Source organism: Bos indicus x Bos taurus, chromosome 17 (assembly GCF_003369695.1).
Source record: "Bos indicus x Bos taurus breed Angus x Brahman F1 hybrid chromosome 17, Bos_hybrid_MaternalHap_v2.0, whole genome shotgun sequence".
NCBI lineage: Eukaryota > Metazoa > Chordata > Mammalia > Artiodactyla > Bovidae > Bos > Bos indicus x Bos taurus.
Window position 1 is genome coordinate 17,209,362 of NC_040092.1, and position 25,539 is coordinate 17,234,900.

Genomic DNA, 25,539 nt, shown 5'->3' on the forward strand with positions numbered 1-25,539 from the left:
ATAAGCAACAAAAATGACAACAGCTACTAGGCAGGAGGCTCTACAGCAGGAGGTCAAGAAAGTCACACTAAATAACAAAACTCCTTATCAAAGAACCTAATCAAATTTGACCTTCCAACAAGATTCTGGACTGCCATAAAATTACTGAACATCCCAACTGCACACCATCAGAACTTAGTTTAGGCACTTACTGACTAAATTTGGCTACCCACGATGTGACCCCCATCCCCAAACTATCCTACTGAGGTATAGTCACTCATCCTGGGATGAATGGAGCCCAAGGGAAGACAACTTGTGTGTGGTGATACCAAACTTCATCAGTTTTGCTCTTGAGTCTAAAGAAATAATAAAGAACCAGGACTTGGACACTTTCAGAAAACACTTGTAGACTTTCAAGTCAGTTCAGTCACTCAGTCGTGTCTGACTCTTTGTGATCCCATGGACTGCAGCACGCCAGGCTTCTCTGTCCATCACCAACTCCCAGAGCTTGGTCAAACTCATGTCCGTCAAGTCAGTGATGCCATCCAACCATTTCATCCTCTGTTGTCTCCTTCCTGTCCTGCCTTCAATCTTTCCCAGCATCAAGGTCTTTTCCAATCAGTCAGTTCTTCACATCAGGTGGGCAAAGTATCGGAGCTTCACCATCAGTCCTTCCAATATTCATTCAGGACTGATTTCCTTTAGGATGGACTGGTTGGATCTCCTTGCAGTCCAAGGGACTCTCAAGAGTCTTCTCCAACACCACAGTTCAAAAGTATCAATTCTTCGGCGCTCAGCTTTCTTTATGGTCCAACTCTGACATCCATACATGACTACTGAAAAAACCAGAGCTTTGACTAGATGGACCTTTGTCAGCAAGGTAGTGTCTCACTTTTTAATATGCTGTCTAGGTTTGTCATAGCTTTTCTTGCAAGGAGCAAGCGTCTCTTAATTTCATGGCTGCAATCACCATCTGGCAGATTCTTTACCAGCTGAGGCACCAGGGAAGCCCAAGAACAGTGGAGTGAGTAGCCTATCCCTTCTCCAGCAGACCTTCCCAGCCCAAGAATCAAACAGGAGTCTCCTGCATTGCAGGCGGATTCTTCACCAGCTGAGCTACCAGGGAAGCCAAACACCGATACAGTATATTAACGCATATATATGGAATTTAAAAAGATGGTAACAATGATCCTATATGAGACAGCAAAAGAGACACAGATGTAAAGAACAGACTTTTGGACTCTGTGGGAGAAGGCAAGGGTTGGATGATTTGAGAGAATAGCATTGAAACATGTATATTACCGTATGTGAAATAGATGGCCAGCACAGGTTCGATGCATGAGACAGGGCGCTCAGGGCCAGTGCACTGGGATGACCCTGAGGGATGGGATGGGGAGGGAGGTGGGAGAGGGGGTTTAGGATGGGGGACACATGTACACCCATGGCCGATTCATGTGAATGTATGGCAAAAAACCACTACAATACTGTAATTAGTCTTCAATTAAAATTAATTAATTTACAAAAAAAAAAATGATACCAAATCAAGAGTTTCCAGAAAGGGGAACCCTTCTACACTGTCGGTGGGAACATAAGTTAGTGCAGCTACTGTGGAAAACAGTATGGAGGTTCCTCAGAAAACTAAAAATAGAGTTGCCATATGATCCAGCAATCCCACTCCTTGGCATATATCCAGAAAAAACTCTAATTCAAAAAGATACATGCACCCCTATGCCCACAGCAGCACTATTCACAACAATCAAGACATGGAAACAACCTAAACTCCTGTTGACAAATAAATGGATAAAGAAGATATAGTGTGTGTGTGTGTGTGTGTGTGTGTGTGTGTGTGTATACACACACACAATGGAGTACTGCTGCTGCTAAGTCAGTTTGGTCGTGTCCGACTCTGTGCGATCCCATAGACGGCAGCCCACCAGGCTCCCCCGTCCCTGGGATTCTCCAGGCAAGAACACTGGAGTGGGTTGCCATTTCCTTCTCCAGTGCAGAAAAGTGAAAAGTGAAAGTGAAGTCGCTCAGTCGTGTCCGACCCTTAGCATGGACTGCAGCCTACCAGGCTCCTCCGTCCATGGGATTTTCCAGGCAAGAGTACTGGAGTGGGGTGCCATTGCCTTCTCCAACAATGGAGTACTACCCAGCTATAAAAAAGAATGAAATAATGCCATTTGCAGTAACATACTAGAGATTATCATACTAAGTGAAGAAGTCAGTCAGACAAAGATGAATACCATATGATATCACTTATATGTTGAATCTAAACTATGACACAACTAAACCTGTCTATGAAACAAATACAGAATCATATTACATAAAGAACAGAATGGTGGTTGACGTGCGGTGGGGGAAGAGATGAAATGGGAGGTTGGGGTTAGCAGACATAGGCTGTTATATATAGAATGGATAAATAACAAGATCCTATTATATAACACAGAGAACTATAGTCAATCCTATGATAAACCATAATGGAAAAGAGTATTATAAAAATGTACTCTGTACATAAGTATAACTGAATCACTTTGCTGTACAGCAGAACTTAACACAACATTGTAAATCAACTACACTTCAGTTAAAAAAAAAAAAAAGGAGCTCTGAAAGCATCATCAAGTCTCACACCAAGAGTTTTCAAGTCTTCATACCAAATGACATACTATAAACCAAAGACCAAGGTCAGCAGAACAGAACACAATGAACACGTTAGACTAAAGTCACCACCCAGGTTGTACCAAACAGATCATTCACAGCATCCGAACTTGTCCCCTAAAAGGACTCCATCCCTGACTTTTACTATTCAGAGATGCCCAGAGAGACATGGATCCTCCCTGGAAAAGTGACTTCTAACCCAAGAAAAAAACTGGCAAGTCCTCTAGGGCAGGGCTTCTCAAGCCTGTCTATACACCAGAATCACGTGGAGAAACACTTTTTTTAAAAAAGGATAAAACACATTCATCCACATAAATATCTGAGTGCCTATTATGTGCCAGGCACTATTCTAGATATTATTAATAGAAAAATAGCAGTGACAAAAACTGACAAAAATCCCTGCCTTCATGGAGCTGGAATTCAGGTAGAATGAAAAAGAACTGGAAAAAAAAATTCAGTAATACTAACGGGTTTATTATAAAGTATGTCTCTTTCTCATCCCAACCATTGAGGAAGCTTGCCAAAAAAGGTGGATTCCATGGATCAACTTCTTCATGGATCAAGCTCCACAGGTGGGGGCCAAGCATCTGCATTTCAAGGAGCTTCTGGGGTGACTGCAATGCAGCACTGTATTAAGACCCGACGCTGACGAGGCTGCAGGGGCAACATGGGTCACTACTCCAACCGAGTGAGAAGATTCTACAGAAGAGACGCCCTGGTATGAAAGCTGGCTTGAATACAGCCCTCACTTCTGCTGCTTATAATTTTCCAGTGGTTACCTGGAGCCATTCCGCATATTAGGACAAGATCACTGAGAGCAAAGGGCTGAAACATGACCAGTCCACCCGCACTGAAGCAACCATCCTATATCCCTGCAAAAATAGGAGATCTCCCTGCAGGTCACCTCAACAGTGATCACTAAGGCATAGTAATAGAGGCCAGGGAGCCAGGAGGATGCAAAAAAGCCCTACAGTAAAACCACCCTGAACACTGTGACAGCCCTGTGGATGGCAGAGAAAGCACAGCAGCTGACAGACCAGCCTGGCTTGGAGCTATAATGGACTTGCTCTTTTAAAGCAAAGACATCCCGGCCGACAGAGACAGACCTTTCTGATGGCAGCAGCTGCAGATGCTAATTAAAGGGCAGATCTTACATGTGTTTAGTTTGGAAGGAGCGGCAGCTTCTCTCTTGGTGTGTGCATCTCTACCCAAGTGCTGGGATGGCAATTCCCATCAGTTGCGTTGTATTTGAAACAAAGGAAAAATGTGTATGTGTGCATATACACACATACGCTTGCATGTATGTGTGTACATATGGGGGTAGATTTATAATAGTTCTTTGCATTCTATCCCAATTTGCATACTGGTGTCGTTAAAGGCATACTGTGCTGGCCGCCTCTTAGAATCATGTCCTTGAAATGCCTGCACTACAATCAGCATGACTGCAAGTGCCATGAAAATGTTAAGGTTGCTGCTGGCATCGTCACCCGCCCTGCGCAGTGTTCCTGATCTTTGGCTCAGGGGAGGACAGGGTGGATACTCTAAGGAGAGAAGCCCCTGGCACAAACCCTAAATTCTTCTTCTTGAAGGGCAAGGTGACCAAGAGAAAAAGAGAGAAGGCCCTTTACGTCAGAAAGTATGAATCCCAGCCTAAGTCATCCTTCTATTCAAAAAATCCTCACTGAGCATCCAATCATCCAGAGTCTTGGCAGGAAGCTGACCCCATACTCAAACTAGGTGATTTGAGGTCATGAACTGAGGAAAGGGCTATGTGTAGAGGTGTGGGAAAGGTTAAAGGAAATGAACACCAGATGCTGAACACCCCGGGGCGAGCAACAGCAGGGGAGTAGGCACCATTCGTTGGCCTGAGAGGGTAAGGAAAGGGGTCTCGGATGTGTACACTATGACTAAAGAAGCACAAGGAAGAAGTGGTAACCAGAAACTAGCTATGGCTGTAGGTCATTGGTTCTCAAAGTGGGGTCTGGGACCCGATGAGAAATATGAACTCGGGCCCCACCCCGCAAGACCTACTGGATCAGCAATGCTGAAGACTGGGGCCAGGCAAATCAGGACAACGTAACTACAGTCTCCAGAATGGTGAAACTCTAAATGCACGCCTCTGAAATATGCCTCAAAAGACCAACACGCAGAACCACTACTTCAAAGGCACTGAGAACTCAAAGAACCCCCTGAGGCAATAACACACTCAGCAATCGAATTGGAGTCAATAAGACGTATTAATATCTCATTTCGCCAATGAGAAAATTGAAGCTGAAAAGGCCAATGACTCCGGAGAGACCAAGCAAGGAACAGAATAAAAGGAACCTATATTCTAAATAACAGCTTCCTTCTGATGGGCAGCTGGCTTGTGAAGCGGCAGCACTGGTGAGTTTTGAGACATGCCTAAAACTGGATCATCTTACCCAAGAGATCAAAACAGCACGTCTCGCTGTCAAAATGATCCTAAGCTGCCGTATTTCACTCAAATAAAATAAACAAAGAAGCAGTATTCGTTAACCCTCTCCCACCCCCAATGATGGCAGAGGCTAGTGATCAGACAGTCCCTGGGGCCACTGCCCAGAAGAGCCCCCCTTCAAATGACTCCTACGTAGGAAGGGAAGTATCCACAAAACGGTATCCCCATGGGTTAAAAGCAAGACAAGAAATGTAAAGAACTAAACCCAAGCAGGACATCCGAACACGGTTGTGTTAGAAACAGTTTTGGATGTGACAGTATAAATGTAATAAGGAAGACCACAGGAGGTGGAGCTTGGGGGCCTCGTGTCTAACCCCATCTGTTAATCTACAAAAGGAGCTGTTTTAACCTCTGGGCCAGACTCTAACTGATCACCCAAATCCATTCTTTCCTTCTCCCACAGCAATAAGAGGCCACGTGGTGAGACAGTACAGACGTGTACAGTCATGACAAAGTTCTGGTCAACAAGACGTGAGAGGAAGTGATGTGTCCCACTTCTGCATCATCCTGTGTAGAAGGAGTCTGCTTGCTCTGCCTTTCTGCTCTTTTCTCCTCCCAGCCACGTGGAACATATAGACATGAGATGGTCCAACTTTAAGCGTGTCAAAGAAGACAACATCCTAAGGCGCAGGAAGACACAGAAAGGAATCATCATGTACAACAGGCTGCCCACCAGTCTGGACTGTATTTGAGGGTTTCTTTGGTATATGACCTTAGCCTATACCTTAACTAATAAATCCCTGTGTGCAACTAGGGGGAAGAAAACTTTGGGAATGAACAGAAGGAAGCTCATGTAAGGTCACAAAAGGGAAAATAGATTCGTGAGTCAGTAATAGGCTCAGAGCATGGGCAGCCTGAAAAGACCTACAGTATGAAAAATATCAGCACAAGTTAGCAAGCTTTACGATTCGCACAAAGAATTTAGATACAACACTACAAGCAATGAGTTGCAGAACAATGTTTTCTTTGTGGAGACCGGCAGCTTCTTCATGGAAGGACATTGGGGAAGGCATCTGTTAAACAGAATGGAACAGATTTCATCATGAACCAGATCAACAAAGTACAGCTTCTGTGGGCCACCTGCCAGGATACGCGACTTGCCTTGTTACATGGAACCAGACGTTAAGACGGACTTTGCTAGGATTTTCTATAGTAAAACCTGGTAAGCCACGCTCACTGGTGTGTAACTATGAATGGGAAATTTTTAACCATCAAAACTCAAAAAGATCCAAGTTCAATTTCCTTGCGCTGCAAATCAAATTTTAAAAAATTTCAGTGGACCTGTCTTCAACAGCATACTTTGGAGGAAAAAAACTCATACTATTAACTTAACAGGTTTCCCAAGTGACTTAGGAGTAAAGAATCCACCTGCCAGTATAGAAGACACAGGTGTGATCCCTGGGTCAGCAAGATTCCCCTGGAGAAAGAAATGGCAACCCACTCTAGTATTCTTGCCCAGGAAATCACATAGATGGAGGAGCCTGGCAGGCTACAGTCCATGGGGTTGAAAAAGAGTCAGACATGATTCAGGGACTGTGCTGTGCTTAGTTGCTCAGTTGTGTCCGACTCTCTGTGATCCCATGGATTGTAAGCTATCAGGCTCCTCCATCCATGTAATTTTCCAGGCAAGAATACTGGTAATCAGGTAGCCACTTTCTACTCCAGAGGATCTTCCTGCCCAGGGACTGAACCCAAGTCTCCTGCATCTCCTGCACTGGCAGGTGGATTCTTTACTGCTAGTGCCACCTGGGAAGCGACTAAACAACATTAACATAATACAACTTCCATAGTGCTGTAAGTACACGGTCTGTAAATCAAATTTCTATGAAATTAATCATGCAGCCAACCAATAAATATTTCTTAAGCGACAACCTGTGGAAGCTCTACTAGAAGCCAGGGAGATATCACCACTCTGATGGAGGCTGAAGCCTGGTGGAGGCAACCGCCACCCACTCACCAAGAGCAAGTTCAGGCTGCTCTGAGCACACAGCAGAGGGGTGTCCCTCCCACAGGTCCAGGAAGGGGTTCTGGAGGAAGTAACATCTGACTGGAGCCCAGAAGGAGAAACAAGAGTTAACAAGGTAAACAGGGAAAGAGGCGAGAGCGTGGAGAAAGTATACATATTTTTTCAGATCCTTTTTCATCATAGGTTATTATAAGATATTGAATATAATTCCTTATGCTATACAGTAGGTCCTTGCTGACTATATATTTTATCCATAGTAGTGTGTACCTGTTAATCCCAAATTCTCAGTTTATCCCTCCTCTTCCCCCTTCTCTTTTGATAACCATCTTTGTTTTCTGTGTCTATGAATCTATTTCTGTTTTTTAAATATGTTCATTTGTACCATGATTTTAGATTCTACTTAGAAGCAGTAACATACAATATTTCTCTTTCTCTGACTTATGTCACTTAGTATGATAATCTCCAGGTCCATCCATATTGCTGCAAATGACATGATTTCATTCTTTTTCACGGCTGGATAGTATTCCAGTGTATACACACCACGTCTTTGTCCATTAACCTGTTGGTGTACATTTACGTTACTCCCAGGTCTTAGCTATTACAAATAGTGCTGCTATGGCACTGATTTTAAATGTATCTTCAGTTAAACTCCAATTGCATTATACATTAATATTTAACTGCCAGGGGAGTTTACTGTGATTTGTAGGTCTCCCCAAATTTCAAAAGTTTAATCATCTATAGGCACAGGGGAATTTCAGTGCTTTACAAAGCAAATACAGATCCCTCAGGTAGGACCTGGGATAGCACCCTGTAATCACACAGATTCATAATTTGCAGCAAAATGGATGAATAGTTGCACTAAAGGGAATAAATAGGAGTTCGGGTCAAGTTTTGCTACAGAGTTCAAGTCAGGTCTTCTGACAAATAAGCAATAAAATAACCTGAGGTTATTCAGAGCACTGGGTATTTCAGAATTGCAGATAAGAGATGGTGGATCTATCATATCTTAAGTCCTATGCTAAGCTTGGATTTCTCATATGAAAACTGTACCCTTAGCAAGCATTTTATTTCAAAGTATCAAAGTGCTGGAAAAGAAAATGTAGGCAAGGAAATAATTACCAGATTACCAAATACCCAGCGATAATTATACCTAATGGAGCTACTTAAGAATGGCATAAAAACGTTCTTGTAGCCAGGTATTGAGGTGCTGAGGCAACCAGAACTTCAGAAAACAGTCACTTTGAGATCAGTCCCATCTTGCAAGATGGTGGGCAGAAAAACTGAGAAGACCATCTTCAGCTAAGAATGTCAATTCTGGTGTCATGATCCAGAGGGAAGCCCCACAACCTGAAGACCCCCACCGACGGAAGGCTGTCCTAGCAGAGGAATGGTAGATATTCCCAATGCACAAGGTATTCCAGACAAGCTATATCCAAACAGAATCCACAGCAATTAAATCCATAATTAAGGAAAAAATGGGAAGGTTCTCACTACTGTAACAGAGCCAATTAGTAAGGATAAAAAGAGTGAAACCAAAGAGTTTAAAATTCTCAAAATGCCCAAATGTTACCCCCTTAAAGATGTGCTGTAAAAACTGTTGAGTGGTGGGGAAAGAAAAAAAACAACTACAATCAACGTGAAGAAAACTACAAATGTTACTCCCAGGTCCCCGCTGATCGTCCTCACCGGCCATTCCAGAGACAAGCAGAAGATGGCTTCCCTCCAGAAACAAGCAGGGACTTGCCATTCGGGGCTGAACCACTAGTCCTCACTAATGTGAGTTCCTTCACCTAGAACACTCAGAATCTGTTATCACCTCCACCAAAACTTACCATAATAGTGTGAAAGTTCCAAAGTACTTCAACAGTGATTACTTTTTTTTTTTAACAGTGATTGGACATGGAACAACAGACTGGTTCCAAATAGGAAAAGGAGTACATCAAGGCTGTATATTATCACCCTACTTATTTAACTTATATGCAGAGAACATCATGAGAAATGCTGGGCTGGAAGAAGCACAAGCTGGAATCAAGATGGCCAGGAGAAATATTAATAACCTCAGATACGCAGATGACACCACCCTTATAGCAGAAAGTGAAGAAGAACTAAAGAGCCTCTTGATGAAAGTGAAAGAGGAGAGTGAAAAAGTTGGCTTAAAGCTCAACATTCAGAAAACAAAGATTATGGCATCCAGTCCCATCACTTCATGGGAAATAGATGGGGAAACAGTGGAGACAGTGGCTGACTTTATTTTTCTGGGCTCCAAAATCACTGCAGATGGTGACTGCAGCCAGGAAATTAAAAGACACTTTACTCCTTGGAAGGTAAGTTATGACCAACCTAGATAGCATATTAAAAAGCAGAGACATTATACTTTGCCAACAAAGGTCCGTCTAGTCAAGGCTATGGTTTTTCCAGTGGTCATGTATGGATGTGAGAGTTGGACTATAAAGAAAGCTGAGCACCGAAGAATTGATGCTTTTGAACTATGGTGTTGGAGAAGACTCTTGAGAGTCCCTTGGACAGCAAGGAGATTCAACCAGTCCATCCTAAAGGAGATCAATCCTGGGTGTTCATTGGAAGGACTGATGTTGAAGTTGAAGCTCCAATACTTTGGCCACCTGATGCGAAGAGCTGACTCATTTGAAAAGACCCTGATGCTGGGAAAGATTGAGGGCAGGAGGAGAAGGGGACGACAGAGGATGAGATGGCTGGATGGCATCACCGACTCGATGGACGTGAGTTTGAGTGAACTCCGGGAGTTGGTGATGGACAGGGAGGCCTGGGGTGCTGCAGTTCATGGGGGCACAAAGAGTGGGACACGACTGAGCAACTGAACTGAACTATTAAGAAGTTGCATGAGACTGGAGATCAAAAAGGCTGAGCTCCAAGAGAAGCTACCGCCATGAGAAGCATGCACACTGCAGCCAGAAAGTAGCCCCCACTCACCACAAATGGAGAAAAGCCTACACAGCAATGAAGACCCACCACAGTCAAAAAATAAAATAAATAAGATTTAAAAAAATAAAATAAAAAACAAAAAGGTTGAGCACTTCAACTCAGAGGAAGAGAATGGTAAAGTTTTTGGAGCAGTGCAAGGCAGACCAGAAAATTGTGGATTCTCAACTTTCACCAAAAATTAGAGTCCTTCCCAGCTCTGGGACAGCCTGTGTGGCCTCAGAAACAAAACTTATGCTCCCGAGCTGATGTTCTGTATCATTTGCAGAGCTCTAGTTAAAAACATCCAAAACAACAATAATCAACAAAGAACCTACTGTGTCAAAGGAATTGCTTTTCTAAAAGATAACGAGTAAATCTGTTAATACGTCCAAATACGAGGGGCTCCACAAGACATACATAGCACAGGACAAATATTACCATATCCAACAAATGTCCTAGGACACCAGTGAGCCTAGAAACACACCAAGGTCATTTGTAAAGGTCAGGGCTTCAAGCTCCAGGTTTCAAGGAAGGAAAGCTTCCAAGACAATATTCAAGAAAAAGAAGTTTCAGGACACAGAGCCATAGGCATGGTGATGGTTCTGAAGGATCGCATGGTGAGCACAAGGCCAGTTTCCCAGCATATCCATGTGAGAATACCCTTGTCAGAAGGCCGGGTGGGACCAGAAAGAGCCTCCCCACTGGTACTGGTTCCCAACTAAGATGAAACCAAGGCAAATAACTGTTTATTCCAGATCAGAAATAAAGGTGGTGAGTTTTCCTAGTGTTAGTTGCTCAGTCGTGTCTGACTCTCGCAACCCCATGGACTGTAGCCTGCCAAGCTCCTCTGTCTATAGGATTCTCCAGGCAAGAATACTGGAGTGGGTTGCCAATCCCTTCTCCAGGAGATCTTCCTAACTCAGGGATCAAACCCAGGTCCCCTGCACTGCAGGCAGATTCTTTACCATCTGAGCCACCAGTGAAGTCCCCCTAAAATGCCCAGTGAAGATTCAAAACAAATAGGCATCCATCTCTTACCCTCTTCTCTGATGTGAGCTCTATAAAAGTTTATCTCCATTCAACGTAATAGGATAGTCTTGTTCTAAGGGCTGAATCAGGAACAAAACTTGCTTCTGCTGCTGCTGCTGCTAAGTCGCTTCAGTCGTGTCCGACTCTGCGTGACCCCAGAGACGGCAGCCCACGAGGCTCCCCCGTCCCTGGGATTCTCCAGGCAAGAACACTGGAGTGGGTTGCCATTTCCTTCTCCAGTGCATGAAAGTGAAAAGTGAAAGTGAAGTCGCTCAGTCGTGTCCAACTCTTCTCGACCCCATGGACTGCAGCCTAACCGGTTCCTCCGTCCATGGGATTTTCTAGGCAAAAGTACTGGAGTGGGGTGCCATTGCCTTCTCCGAAACTTGCTTCTAAGATACCTTTAACTTTAGGAATCTAAATCCCTAAGAACCTAAACAACGCCCCAAAATGAATTTTAACATTCTGTAAGTTATGCTACATGCACGTCAGTGAAAACCATGGTGCTGCTCAAAAGAACAATGCAGATTTGCATGCACTGACATGAAAAGATGTCAGGGAGAAATTACTGAAAGGCAAAAAGCAAGTTGAAGAGCAGAGTAGACAGTAACACACCATTTTTGTGAAACAAACTATATACATGTGTGATAGGCACAGACACAGAAATATTCTTTCCACAACTCATGGTTAAGAGCCAGAACGAACATACATAACCATTAACATGTGTTTCCCAGGGGACAGCGATTAGAGAGAAAGGTCAAGCATGTTCTCTTTTATTTCATACATTTCCTCAGTGTTTGCATTTTCTTATAATAACCATGCTCTATCTCAATTTTTAAAATTTAAAGTAAGATTTTGTTAAAGGTACTATCAGACTATTGCCAATAAATGACTTCTCTTTATTGCCCTTTGAGCCATAGCTGCAATATCCAGCAATAAATGGGGCTGTTTCTAAATGGATCAGGTCTTCATCTTTAGGACAAGAACAAGAAGACACCTGAAAGGCAGGAGAGCATGAGAATGAATGAAGTGTCATGGGCCATGTGGCCAAGAACCACATTCAATTACACAGCCGTGCTATCTGATTATTGCCAACACTAGGCTAATTCTACAGAGATGGATGGAAAGACTCACCAGATAAAGGTTATTTTTGTCCTGAAAGGCATACTGCAACTGGGGGATCCAAGGACTTGTACTCTGAGATAATATGTTCTGTTCTTCCTCAAAATATGAGACCTAGGAGGAATAGAAACTATTAAGACAATTATAAAGAACTAAGTGTGATGGGGGAAATGCTCTTTGTTCTCCCTTTAAGCTTAAACTGATACCTAGTTTTGTCTCTTTTTTAAAAAGCCATCACATAGTCCAACATTCCACAAATCTCATTCTTATGCCTACTTTGCTCAATTTTTGCCAGATCCATACAATAGTGTCCAGTTATTTACTTAATGTCTTTCTTCGAAGTCGACCAACATCTTTGAAATTTAAATCTTTCTCTTCATCTTCCCTTACTGAGCAATTCAGTCCTAAAACCATGAGATGGACAATAACCAGATAAACATCCATGACAAGTGACAAGGAAAGCCATGGTAGTCCAGAACAGGGGACAGGTCCGAGCAGGGTGAGGAGGGAAGCAACCACATGTGGAGCAGACCAATGTGGGGTATCAAAGGCTCACGTATGGTGAGGAAGTCAATCTAGGTCTAGATGACCTAGAGCATCTGAGCCTGTCAAGGTAGAGTTGACAGATGGACACAGGTGCATTAAATAAGTAAAAAACATTGAGGGTGATATCAGAGTTACAAACATGGAAAGGGTGAAAATGATAACAAACCTTATGAAGCTGGAGAGGACTTGGAGATGCTGATGTGAATACATGGTTTTCAACATACACAAGTAGATACAGAAATAAATACAGATGTTAATGTTCGTGTGTATGAGGTAGGTATGCTGCATACACGTTCATGTATTTCCTGGCCTTGTCCACTGAATGGAGTCTGGCAGCAATGACATCCTGATAGCAAAGAGAACACCTCGTGCCCAGACCTTGGCCTCTAAATACTGTTTTCCACTTAAAAAAATAAATAAATAACAAAATGCAGGGCTCCCAGAGAAATGACTGACTGTGGGGCTGGGGCAGGTAAAGTGAGTTTAAGAGCCCAAACACCTTGTATCAAAAAGTAACACAGAATTCAAAGATGGGGAATATGTCAAAAGGATATACAAAAGCCAACCTGAAGAGATTCTCATCGGCCAACTTGGGAACAATTTGAGTATAAAAACATATACTGACAGGAATGGATTGTAACTCATTGACAGGCAAACGCAAGTGCATACAGATATAAATAAATGGATGGGTTGAAAGTTTTATCAGAAACAGGTACTTCCCCAGTTTGAAAGTATCTCCTTCCAAAATACCTATGCAATTACAAAGAGGAAAGGAGTAACTTGCAGTGAAAGGTGGCAGATACCAACGTGACATCCTCAGGAATGTGACAAGCCGCAACTGAGACTCCCCTGTTGGGATGCAATGAGAGGAACAGAGCATCCTGTCTGTGATAGTCCTGCGTGGCTCAGGTAACTAACGGGTGGGTGGCTTTAATTAGCTCCTGGATATGTGAGATTTTTAAATCCCCCAGCATATACCTCACACGGGGTGACTCAAGTCATTCACCCGGAGGAGCACACCTGGGCAAGGGTCCCTATCCCTCACCTGCAGTATGGGATGTGCTGAGTGAGGGTCTCTATCCCTCACCTGCAGTATGGAACGTGCTGGATTCATTTCCTTTTCTATGCACCATTGCCCATATGAAATATAAGGAGCACAAGGCTACATCTAAGGCCTCTTCCAAGGACCTAGGATACACCAGACCCAACAGGTGCTTGGTAGGTGTGGCCTGATGGCAGGTGCTTCTTAGGTGCTGGGAGGCTCAGTGAGCATCTTCCACACCTCTCTTCCAAATGATCTGCAACATCCTGTCATGTAATCATTCTATGAAGTTGCCCACATTTCATTCCTGAACAAAAGACACAGCATTCTCAGATTCTGACAAGCAGCTTCCTGCCCTCTGCTGTGTCTTTGACCAGAGGTCACACAGTCACTGAAGTGCTGAAACCCCGATCCCAACCTTCTGCTTCCAAAAGCCTATGTGAACCCCAAGCGTCTCACAAATTAAATTCCAACTCCAGAAACCGGTTCTTGGGGGAGATGATGAGTTACCGTTTAATGGGTACAGAGTTTCAGTTTAGGATGGTGAAAAAGTTCTAAAGGTGGACAGTGGTGATGGTAACGCAACACTGCCAATGTACTTAATGCCACAGAACTGTACACTCAAAAATAGTTCAAGTGGTAAATTTTATGTGATGCATATTTTATCACAGTAGCCAGAAGGGAGTTCTTGAGGTTTCCCACCAATCACCTCCTCCCAACTCCCATGTCCTTACTTCTCCTCATTTTCCAGTCTATTTGTTCTAAACTTCTAAACACACACAAACACGTACATCTGCATAGCATTCTAGCACTTACACCTCCAGAACAGCACACTTCTACTTGGTACATTCTCGTCACTTCTCCCTGCCCAGAACCCATGTTCCCTCTCAGCAGTGTGAACCTGCCCTGTCTCTGGCTCACCCACACCTTTCCTCATTCTGTCGTTTGTGAATTTGCTAACTGCTCCCTCTTTTGTGATGCTTTAGCTCCTAAGGGCCTGCTTTATGGATCTGCCATTTTTCCTCAACTTTCCAAGGCTGTGCTGAAACCCTGAAACTAACAGCCACGGAGCTTTGATTCCTTTTGCAGACTTCCCACAGAGCTGGGTCCATTACCGGACACATAATGTGCTCTCGAACATGGGTAACTAATAAATTGCTCTCCGAACACCAAGGCTGATGGCCGTCGCTCTAGAAACACTGCAAATGAATCAATAACGTCTGGGAGCAGCAGCCTTGTTTAAAGAGAGAGAAAAACACCACAACCAGAAAGATAACTTCTCACCTCCTCTCAGACTGGCAACTCCCTAGCCACAGAACAATTTAATTTCTTCAGAGGCCTCTTTTAAAACCAAATACCAAAAAAAAAAAAAAAAATCAAGTACAGAGGCCCCCAACACAAATATATAAGATGTGTACAAAAGCAAAGGCTATCTAACTCACCGCATGATATGCACATCTCTGAATTCCCAGTGGATGGTCACAAAAGATCATCTCAAATTCATTAGTGAAAAGGCCAAGTTGGTTCTGAATAATATGCAACTATAAAAACATGATCAAGCAACCCAAGGGAGCTTGTCAATCTTCAAAATTAGTCAATATCAGTTCAAGAAAGCATGCTCAGACCTTCCTGGCTACGCCACAGTAATTAAAACTAGGGATGCAGAGGAAAACTGGCTCCATCCCAGGTGTCAATTCAGCAGATTCTCATCTCTGCAATGAACCTGCTGGTTCAGACAGGGGAGGCTGGATGTTAAATGCTCCTACCTGCTCCTGGGCCAACAAGGCCTTCTTCTTCATGACTTTCATGGCATAGACATCCCCAGTCGCTTTCTCTCTGACCACCTGTACTTCAGCAAAGTGACCGCAGCCTACGACACTTCTCACTTCAAAGTCCTTCACTGAAGGCTGGAGCTCTTGCAACTCAGCTATGATATCGGAATCTGCAAAAGACGGAAGAGTGACTCCCGGATCCATAACGTACTTCAAATACTCGTATCTTTATGAAAGCGAGAAGAAAGGAAGAAAGAAGAAAGCGTTGCTGTATCTTCCCTCACTGTCAGGAGACATTTAGTCACTTTCTCCTTGTCGTGAATAATTATAAAATCAGCACAAAAGTGTTTTTTCTATGCTAAGTTAAAATTAAGGGCTCCAGAAATTCCAACGCACAGTTTCCATGGCAGCTATGATCTGAATCCTGTAGATGCAGAAAACAGGGGAAGGAGAACAGAAATCATGCTTTTCCTCCCCCTCTCCGGGGGCTGCAGGGCAGTGAGTGTGGTCAAACATGTCATCAGCATCTGGACTGGTTTATAATGGGATATGAGCAATGTGATCCCCATCCTTAGTTGACTTTAGGGTTGACTTCCAGAACATTCCATCCTGATTCCATATGTTCTACTCAGTTTTACTCCATTAGCCCAGGTCTTATCTCCCTTGCATCGTGTCAGTAAATACCATCCTTGCCATACATAGTATGTAGCAGCACTACCACGGGAGAAAAAGCCTGAGCTTGAGGAACCAAGCAGAGGCCTGACCTTGGCCCTGCAGAGCTGACGTGTCACACAGCTTGATGGGTTTGCAACTGTCTCTTTTCTAGGCATAGTTTTACTCCTTTTCTGAATGCAATCTCTCAGCCGGTGTCTTCCTCTATCCTAAAAGCTTTAACAAAAGCATCAGACACACAGATAAAGCACTTTAAACAACAGACATTAATTTCTCAAAGTTCTAGAGCCTGTTGAGAACCCACTTCCTGGCTGACAGGCAGCCCCTGTATTTCTCATATGGTAGAAGGAAAAGGAGCCCTCGTCTCTCTTCCTCTTCTTCTAGGGACATGAATTCTATCATGGGGCCTACCTTGATGAATTCATCTACATCTAATTATCTCCCAAAGGCTTCACTTTTGGGGGGTCAAAGCCTCAACATATAAATTTGGGGAACTGGAGAAGGAAGCAGAAGGTCGGTAAAAACATTCAGTTCCTGACAGTCAGAGATTCTCCGTGTTTAAAGTATGGACTAAACAGGTAGCAAATTTGGAATCTAACATACATTTATTAACAACATTAAATTGGGGCATCACAGGGTAGATACATAGTGATTCTAATGATCTAAAGAATAGAATGGAATGTAAATATTAGAGAAATGCAAATCAAAATTATGAGGTACCATCTCACACTGGTCAGAATGGCCATCATTAAAAAGTTGACAAATAACAAACGCTGGAGAGGGTGTGCAGAAAAGAAAACCCTCTTACACTGTTGGTGGGAATGTAAACTGGTATAGCCACTATGAAAAACAGTATATAGGTTCCTTAAAAAACAAAAAATGGAGCTAACATACAATACGGCAATTCCACTGCTGGGCATATACCCAGACAAAATTGTAATTTGAAAAGATGCATGCACTCCCATGCTCACAGCAGCACTACTTACAATAGCGAAGACGTGAAGCAACCTAAATGTCCTCTGACAGATGAATAGACAAAGAAGATGAGGTATATACATACAGTGGAATACTACTCAGTCACAAAAAAAGGATGAATACCATTTGCAGCAACATGGACAGACCTCGAGATTATCATACTAAGCAAAATAAGTCTGGCTTCCCTGGTGGCTCCGACAGTAAATGATCCACCTGCAAAGCATGAGACCTGGGTTCATTCCCGGGGTTGGGAAGATCCCCTGGAGGAAGGCACGGCAACCCACTCCAGTATTCTTGCCTGGAGAATCCCATGGGCAGAGGAGCCTGGTGGGCTACAGTCCATGGGGTCGCATAGAGTCACGTAGAGTCAGACACAACTGAGCGACTAAACAACAGCAACATACACACACAAGCAAAGTAAGTCAGAAATAGAAAAACAAAATATCATATAATATCACTTACACATGGAATCTAAAATACAAATGAACGTATCTATGAAACAGAATCACAGACAGAACAGACTTCTGGTTGCCAAGGGGGTTGGGTGGGAGGAAGGACTGGGAGCTTGGGATTAGCAGATATTAACTGTTATTTATAGGATGAAGAAACAACAAGGTCCTACTGTGTAGCACAGGGAACTATATTCAATATCCTGTGATAAACCATAATGGGAAAGAATATGAAAAAGAATATATATATATACATGTATTATATAACTGTATTGGTGTACAGCAGAAACTAACATAACATTAGTAAATCAACTATACTTCAATAAAATATTTTTTAGAAAAAGGAATAGAGTAGAACAGCTGTGACTGACCAAGTCCTTCAGTCCTGTCCATTACAGGGAAACTGCACCATATACAGGGTTATACTCCAAAGGAAGACAACAGTAATATGTCATCAGAATTATCCTGGAGAATCCCTCAGAAAGATGTCATGGTGAAGACCAAGGGACTCTTGAAATCCCACAGGTGCACTGGAGCCACTTCTGTGGGAGGGCACCAGGCAGAGCTGGGAGCTACATTCATTTGGCAAGTTGTTCACACAGCTAAAGGAACAGAGCCCAACAAAGGGCAGAGCCATTTCATAACCACGGTCATTTGGCAGCACATTAATGAATTAGCCAATGCAATTTTAATTGTTGTTACCCACTCCCTTTCTTGGTTGCATGGGTGGAGTTGAATTCATTTGGATCAAAGGCACATGTGATGAGCACCACTGCACTAACAACATCTCTTATTTGTTATCCTAAAAACATCTTCTTTGTTCCCTTGAGGAATCAGGCAAGAGGGGTGAGTAGATTCACTTCATTTCACTGTGGCCATTGTAAAACAAAAAAATAAATCTAGAGCGCCTTCAGGGAGGATTCCATGCAGAAGCAGAACTGAATGTGGCATATTTTCCTTTTGCCTTGACATCACTGTGTCAAGCCCAGTCTTTCTTCCCTGTCTTCTTCCAAGTTTCTCTCAGACCTAGTACTTGAGTTTTTGAATTATTAATTTCCCAAATATGCTGACTTGCAATTTTCTGACTTGAACCTGATTTCATTACTGCTTGCACACAAGGCCTCTCCTGATTCTTCTGTAAGGCCTTGGGCCCCCGCGTTGCTTACAGCACTGTCCAACTTAATAACTCTGGGTCTGTCTCCAGCAACCAGCAGGCATCTCAATCACCCCAGCAGACAAAACTGCTTGCAGGCAAAACCACCATGACACTCTCAGAATTCTGAGAAACCACTCCAAGTTGCAATGTTGTTATTCAAAGACTTTGGGATTATCAAGGTCAACAGGTGAGATGCTAAACTCGTACCTATGACTGTGAAAAATAACCCTGCACAACTTCTCTTCCCACCAGCAACTTCTGTGACTACAAAACCACATCAACCTTCACCCCCACCCACTATGAACACGGTGGGAACTGACATTGAGGTAGAGCCCAAAGCATGAAATGAAAATGCAGTCAGAGAATGATCTTCCCAGATACATATATAGATCCAGGGAGCAAAAGCCACCACAGCTGAATGCTGCTTCCTTTGTTAAAAGTCAGTATTACAACACTTCACTGTCTAGGAATGCATCCTTCACAGAAATGTTCAAAAGACACACATATCAAGATACACATCATAAGATGGGCACTGCTTGTTACAGAAAAATCAGAAACAATGTAGAGGTCTACAATTAACAGGAAAGTGGAAACAGCGTAAGCGTTCACCCACAGAAAAGAATACTAGACACATATTTAAAAGAATTAAGTAGCTCAACCTCCACTGGAGTCTCTTTAAGGACAAGGATTTGCTTCTGTTTTGATCACTACTGTAAACCCAGTGCTCAAAACAGCAGCAGGCACATAGCGAGCACTCCACAAATATTTGTTAAGTAAATATATTGCTAGGTGAGCAATGCTAGTGGCAAAACATTATCAACATACAACCCATTTTGCATAAAATTAAACCAGAATAATGTTAGAGCCTCTTGATGAAGGTGAAAGAGGAGAGTGATAAAGCCGGCTTAAAACTCAACATTCAAAAAACTAAAGATCATGGCATCCAGTTCCATCACTTCATGGCAAATAAATAGGGAAAAAAATGGAAACAGTGACAGATTTTATCTTCTTGGGCTCCAAAACCACTGCAGATGATGACTGCAGCCACAAAATTAAAAGATGCTTGGGAAGAAAAGTTATGACAAACATAGACAGTGTATTAAAAAGCAGAGACATCACTTTGCCAACAAAGATCCATATAGTCAAAGCTATGGATTTTTCAGTAGTCATGTACTGAAGTGAGTGTTGGATCATAAAGAAGACTAAGCACCAAAGAACTGATACTTTCAAACTGTGGTGCTGGAGAAGACTCTTGAGAGTCCCTTGGACAACAAGAGAGATCAAACCAGTCAATCCAAAAGGAAATCAACCCTAAATATTCATTGGAAGGACTGATGCTGAAGCTCCAATACTTTGGCCACCTGGTACAAAGAACCGATTCAGTAAAAAAGACCCTGATGCCAGGAAAGACTGCATGCAGGAGAAGGGGGTGACAGAGGATAAGATGGTTGGATGGCATCACCAACTCAAAGGACATGAGGTCTGAGCAAACTCCAGGAGATAGTGAAGGACACAGGAGCCTGGTGTGCTGCAGTCCATGGGGTCACAAAGAGTTGGACACGACTGAGCAATTGAACAAAAAAATGTTAGAATACACATGGTAAAGGGTTCATTGTTCAAGCTACTTGATTGGTATGTGGGGGTTTATGACACTTGTCTCTTTACTGTTAAGCTATGTTTGAACAATTCCACAATAAATATCTTATAAGGACAAAAGAAAAGTTGCAATACTATGCACTGAACCATTAACAGTGGTTATCTTAGGTAAGATTTTGAGGGATTTTCCTTCCATTCTGATCTTTTATATTTAACTTTGTATTTTTTTTAATTTTTATTGAAATATAGTTGATTTATAATGTGTTTTCAGGTGTACAGCAAAGTGATTCAGCTACATATATATATTTTTAAGATTCTTTTCCATTATAGGTTATTACAAGATAATGAATATAGTTCCCTCTGCTATAGGTCCTTATTGGTTACCTATTTTATGTATGAGTGAGTGAAGTGAGTGAAGTCGCTCAGTCGTATCTGACTCTTTGCGACCCCATGGATTGTAGCCTACCAGGCTCCTCTGTCCATGGGATTTTCCAGGCAATAGTACTGGAGTGGATTGCCATTTCCTTCTCCAGGGGATCTTCCCGACCCAGGGATCGAACCTGGGTCTCCTGTATTGTAGACAGACACTTTACCATCTGAGCCAGCAGGGAAGTCACCTATTTTATGTATAGTAGCGTGTATACTGGAGAAGGCAATGATACCCCACTCCAGTACTCTTGCCTGGAAAATCCCATGGATGGAGGAGCCTGGAAGGCTGCAGTCCATGAGGTCGTGAGGGTTGGACACGACAGAGCGACTTCACTTTCACTTTTCACTTTCATGCATTGGAGAAGGAAATGGCGACCCACTCCAGTGTTCTTGCCTGGAGAATCCCAGGGATGGGGGAGCCTGGTGGGCTGCCGTCTATGGGGTCGCACAGAGTCAGACACGACTGAAGCGACTTAGCAGCAGTAACAGCAGCAGTGTGTATATGTTAATCCCAACTCCTAATTTATTCCTTCCCCACCTTACACTTTGGTAACTATAGGTTTGTTTTCTATGTCTGTAAGTCTCATTTGTTTTGTAAATAAGTCCACTTGTATCAGCTGTTAGGATTCCACATATAAGTGATATCATATGACATTCGTCTTTCTCTTAGTATGATAGTCTCTAGGTCCATCCATGTTGCTACAAGGAACTTTGTACTATGCTTACAATGGTGGGGGGCGGAGGGCGGCGCGGAGGAACTTAAAAGTAGTGTTTTGCCCAAAGTACTAAGATTGTGAACATACAAAAGAGTTTGCCTGCAGTGAATGTAGCTGAAAGAGGGTAAAATTTCAGCCACTGTCAAATCACCGAGAAAAGTCCAACTTTAACGATTATCAACACTTTTTTTTGTCTGTATGTTTTAACATCACATTTGTTTATTTTTTACATAAAATATGTGATACACTGCTTAACATTTTGCTATTTATTCTGTTTATTAGCAATAATCAGTCAACCAATATTTATTAAACACCTTCTGTGTGTGTCCATGCATACCTGGTCATGTCTGACACTTTGCGACTTCACGGACTGTAGCCTGCCAGGTTCCTCCGTCCATGGAATCTTCCAGGCAAGAATATTGGTGTGGGTTGCCACTTCTTTCTCCAGGGGGGTCTTCCTGACTCAGGGATCAAACCCATGTCTCTTGCATCTCCTGCATTGGCAGGAGGATTCTTCACCACTGTACAACCCAGGAAGCCCCACCTTCTGTGTACCAGACCCAGTTTTAGGCAAAAAGGCTAGCTTAGCAATTAAGAAACGAAGAATTCCTCCCTGATTCCCAAATGCCAGCTCCCTGCCCTCCCTTGGCCCAAACTAGGGGCACTGCTTCAGGGCTGTATTATTCTGTCTCACTTCCTCCAACAGTCCCAGAAGAAATTTTCTATCTCTATGGCAAGCTTCAAGAAACTTATGTGGTAACAGCTGTTGGACCCTTCTTCCCACAGAAAAATGAAGCTTACATTCTAAAACAGAAACTCAAAGAGGGGTGAAAAAAAACATACTAATGCAATCACCCTTTTCCAATCATAATCTCTCAACCATCCTCTCCAGGAAGCCTCTTTAAAAATCTGAAACAGTTTCCTGAAAGAGAAATCTATTAGAAAAATCTACATTTCACAAGTCTAGTCTCCTGATTACTGAATGAGTCTAGAAGATCCACTGCTTTAAAGGATGATCCTAACTGGAGGGCAATCTCAAGAAGGTGCATGTTGAAAGCTCAGTAAATTAGTCTTGTCACAAGCTTCTCCTTCCCTTCCTACTCCCTATTTGAGAGTTTAAATACTCAACAAAATAAGGTGGGAGCTTATTCAAACAAATACAGAATCATGAACAAATATGCCAAGTGCATTTTAAAGTTAAAGGTACACAATATGTTAAACACTGAGGTTTACGGTTATCATTACTGGGCAACATTTACTGAGTGTCTCTACGTGCCAGGCAACATAAGCCTGGACTGTGCACTATCTCATTCAATCCCTGTATCAGATACGCCATTTCCCCCATCGTTCAGATGAGGACACTGAGAACAAACAAGTTACATGTAAACACCGATGTCACTTACTAGACATACATTGGTTTCATCCATTCAAAACTCCCAGGTCCTTTAGGTAACAGCACATCCCCCATTCCATGAGGTCCCAGTGATCATGGTGCCCCGGACCCCTGGGCACCTACATGAGGCCAATCACAATACTTCACACCCTGGCCCAGTGACTGGTCAAGGGATGGGCAAGTGACCCAAACCAGAGCCAATGAGAATCTTCCCTGAGATTGCATGAATAGAGACAGTACACGATACACATTGGGTACAGTGGGGCAGCCAGCAGCCAAAGACAGTGCCCAATGCATGTGCTTTGTTGTTCCCCGGCACAAGAAATCTGGGTGGCCCCACTGCCTCACTGCAACCCATGGAATGCAGCCAAAGAGATTCTATGTCCCTTCCAGACCTAAGCCCTGAGAAGGCCTGGCAGCTTCCACTTTTGTATTTGGAAACCTTGAGTTGCCATGGAGGACATCTAGACATCTCTGCTAGAGTGACAGCGTAGACCATGGGTCAGTAGCTTTGTCTCAAAGGGTCAGACAGTAAACATTTTGGGTGTTGTAGGCCATATGGTCACACCTACTCAAACGCCTTGTGATGTGACAGCAGCCATAGGGAACAGGTGAAGCTGCGTTCCAGGAGAACTCTGTTTATAAAGCAGGCATCCCAGGCTGTAGTTGGCTGACCCGTCATGGAGAGACCACACAGAACAGCCATATGGAGAGCAAGAAGCTCTGAGACTTCACAGAGAGAGACACAGGCCTACTAGTCTCAGAGTCCTGGGGGAGCCCAGCCTTCTAGGTAACGCGCCAGACAATGGGTGGGTCATCCATTCCAGCCCAGATGCCCACAATCCTGACCCATGTCACATGGAATGGAAGAATTCTCATCGAAGCCTAGTCGACCCACAGAATCATGATTCTTGTTTTAAGTCACTAAATTTTAGGGTGGTTGGTTACACTGGAAAGTCATGTGAGACGTGGTTTTCACAAGCCTTTCAGACTTGGTACTGTACGCCTTTGAGGCCACATAATTCTGTGTGGTGGGGGCCATCCTGTGCATTGCAGGATGTTTATCAGCATCTTTGGGCTCCACTCGTTAGCTACCAAGAGCACCCTCCCTGCCAGCTGAGACAACCAAAATTGTCTCCAGATACTGCCACATGTCCCTGGGGGAGGAGAAATCGCCACTGGTCAAGAAACACTGGAGGCAGGTGAAAAAATACAAAACTAGGAACCAGCAAGCAGCCAACTTCCCCACCACGTGCAAGTCAGGTAGAGTCAAGAACAGGGTGAGGGCAGGGCCAGTTTATGACTTTCATAGTCCCTAGGCACTTGCCTTCATCAGCACCTTGCTCCATTAAAAAAAAAAAAAAAAAATTTATACAAATATATATATTTTTGTGACCACATTGGTATAAAGATGAATATAATCCAGAATCATTACAGATTATTATACCCATATTTTTTATGATTTTAAAATAAAATTAAACTAATTACAATAATTGTGAATACTGTAGATGCTAAGCACTGTGTTCACAATGCCTAATGAATAATCAGCCTTGAGTGAATACAATGAAGGAGCCAGAGACATTTAAGTCCTTGGAACCAGCCATGCCTAAAATTTGACCCATCCCTGGACTCTCAGTTTCATGAGCCAAAAAAATTTACTTTTGGGGATAAACAACACGGTTCTACTGTATAGCACGGGGAACTATATTGAATATCCCATGGTAAATCATAACAGAAAGGAATATGAAAAAGAGTGTGTGTGTGTATATATATATATATATATAACTGAATCACATCATTGTACAGTAAAAGTAACACAACATTGTATATCAACTATACTCAATAATTTTTTTTTTAATTCACTTTTTGGCCTAAGCTAGTTTGAGATGAGTTTCTATCACTCACAATCAAGAGGCCTGATTCATCCGGTCTCCTAGCAACGGCAGGTGGAAGCTGACCTTGAAGTTGGGTCCATCTAAAGCAGAAATTCCTACCCACTCCCTCCAACCACAAACGCATCCCACCTCCAGTATCCTTCTAATTCTCACTAAGCAGGACAATTTTCAAGAAAAAGTTCTCCCCACACTTACACTTTTGGACAAAGTTGCTCACGTGCTTAATCTTCATCAGAGCCGGCTGACTGCATTCTTTAAAGAGAACAAAGAGGGCATCTAATATCGCTTCTCGGGAAAGAAGAGACATCTGCTGTTGAGTCATGGAGGGTGGTTTCCCCTAAAAACAGCAAACAGCAGATGGAGACACTGTCAATAATGAAAAGCTTTGATCAATAACATCCACGCAGAGTAAATTGCAAGCCACCAACTCAACTAACTGCTCACGACACACGCTAGCAGCGGAATTTGGTGGCCTCATCCTTTAAAGTGACGTCCATTGACAGTCATTAAGTTATCACTTGTATGTGGGCTTCTTCCTCCTGCACCTGGGGAGAAAAACTTCACCAGCACGCCATGAATAAGAAACAGTTCCTCTGTCTTAGTAGTCTGAGGCTCATGGGGACATTTACTCTGGACCCTGCTGGTCCCGTCACATCTCCGTGCCTCTTCAGGAGGACACAATGAATGCCTCTTCCTCCCTGTGTTCCTACAGGTTTGTTTAACATAAC

The 25,539-nt window shown here is 43.1% G+C and overlaps 1 protein-coding gene and 1 non-coding gene across 9 annotated transcripts in view; both read right to left on the reverse strand.

Annotated features, from left to right (window-relative positions):
• Window positions 1-25,539, reverse strand: part of CIT (citron rho-interacting serine/threonine kinase) — a 175,324-nt gene that overhangs the window by 140,863 nt on the left and 8,922 nt on the right. For all 8 annotated transcript variants that reach the window (XM_027566756.1, XM_027566755.1, XM_027566754.1 and 5 more), the window contains exons 3-5: window positions 25,007-25,148; window positions 15,525-15,700; window positions 12,183-12,284 (exon numbers count right to left, since the gene is read on the reverse strand). In XM_027566756.1, the coding sequence (XP_027422557.1) occupies window positions 12,183-12,284; window positions 15,525-15,700; window positions 25,007-25,148 (420 nt within the window). The remainder of the gene's footprint in view (window positions 1-12,182; window positions 12,285-15,524; window positions 15,701-25,006; window positions 25,149-25,539) is intronic.
• TRNAC-ACA lies at window positions 20,918-20,989 on the reverse strand. The gene has a single exon. It is a non-coding gene; the product is annotated as a tRNA-Cys (tRNA).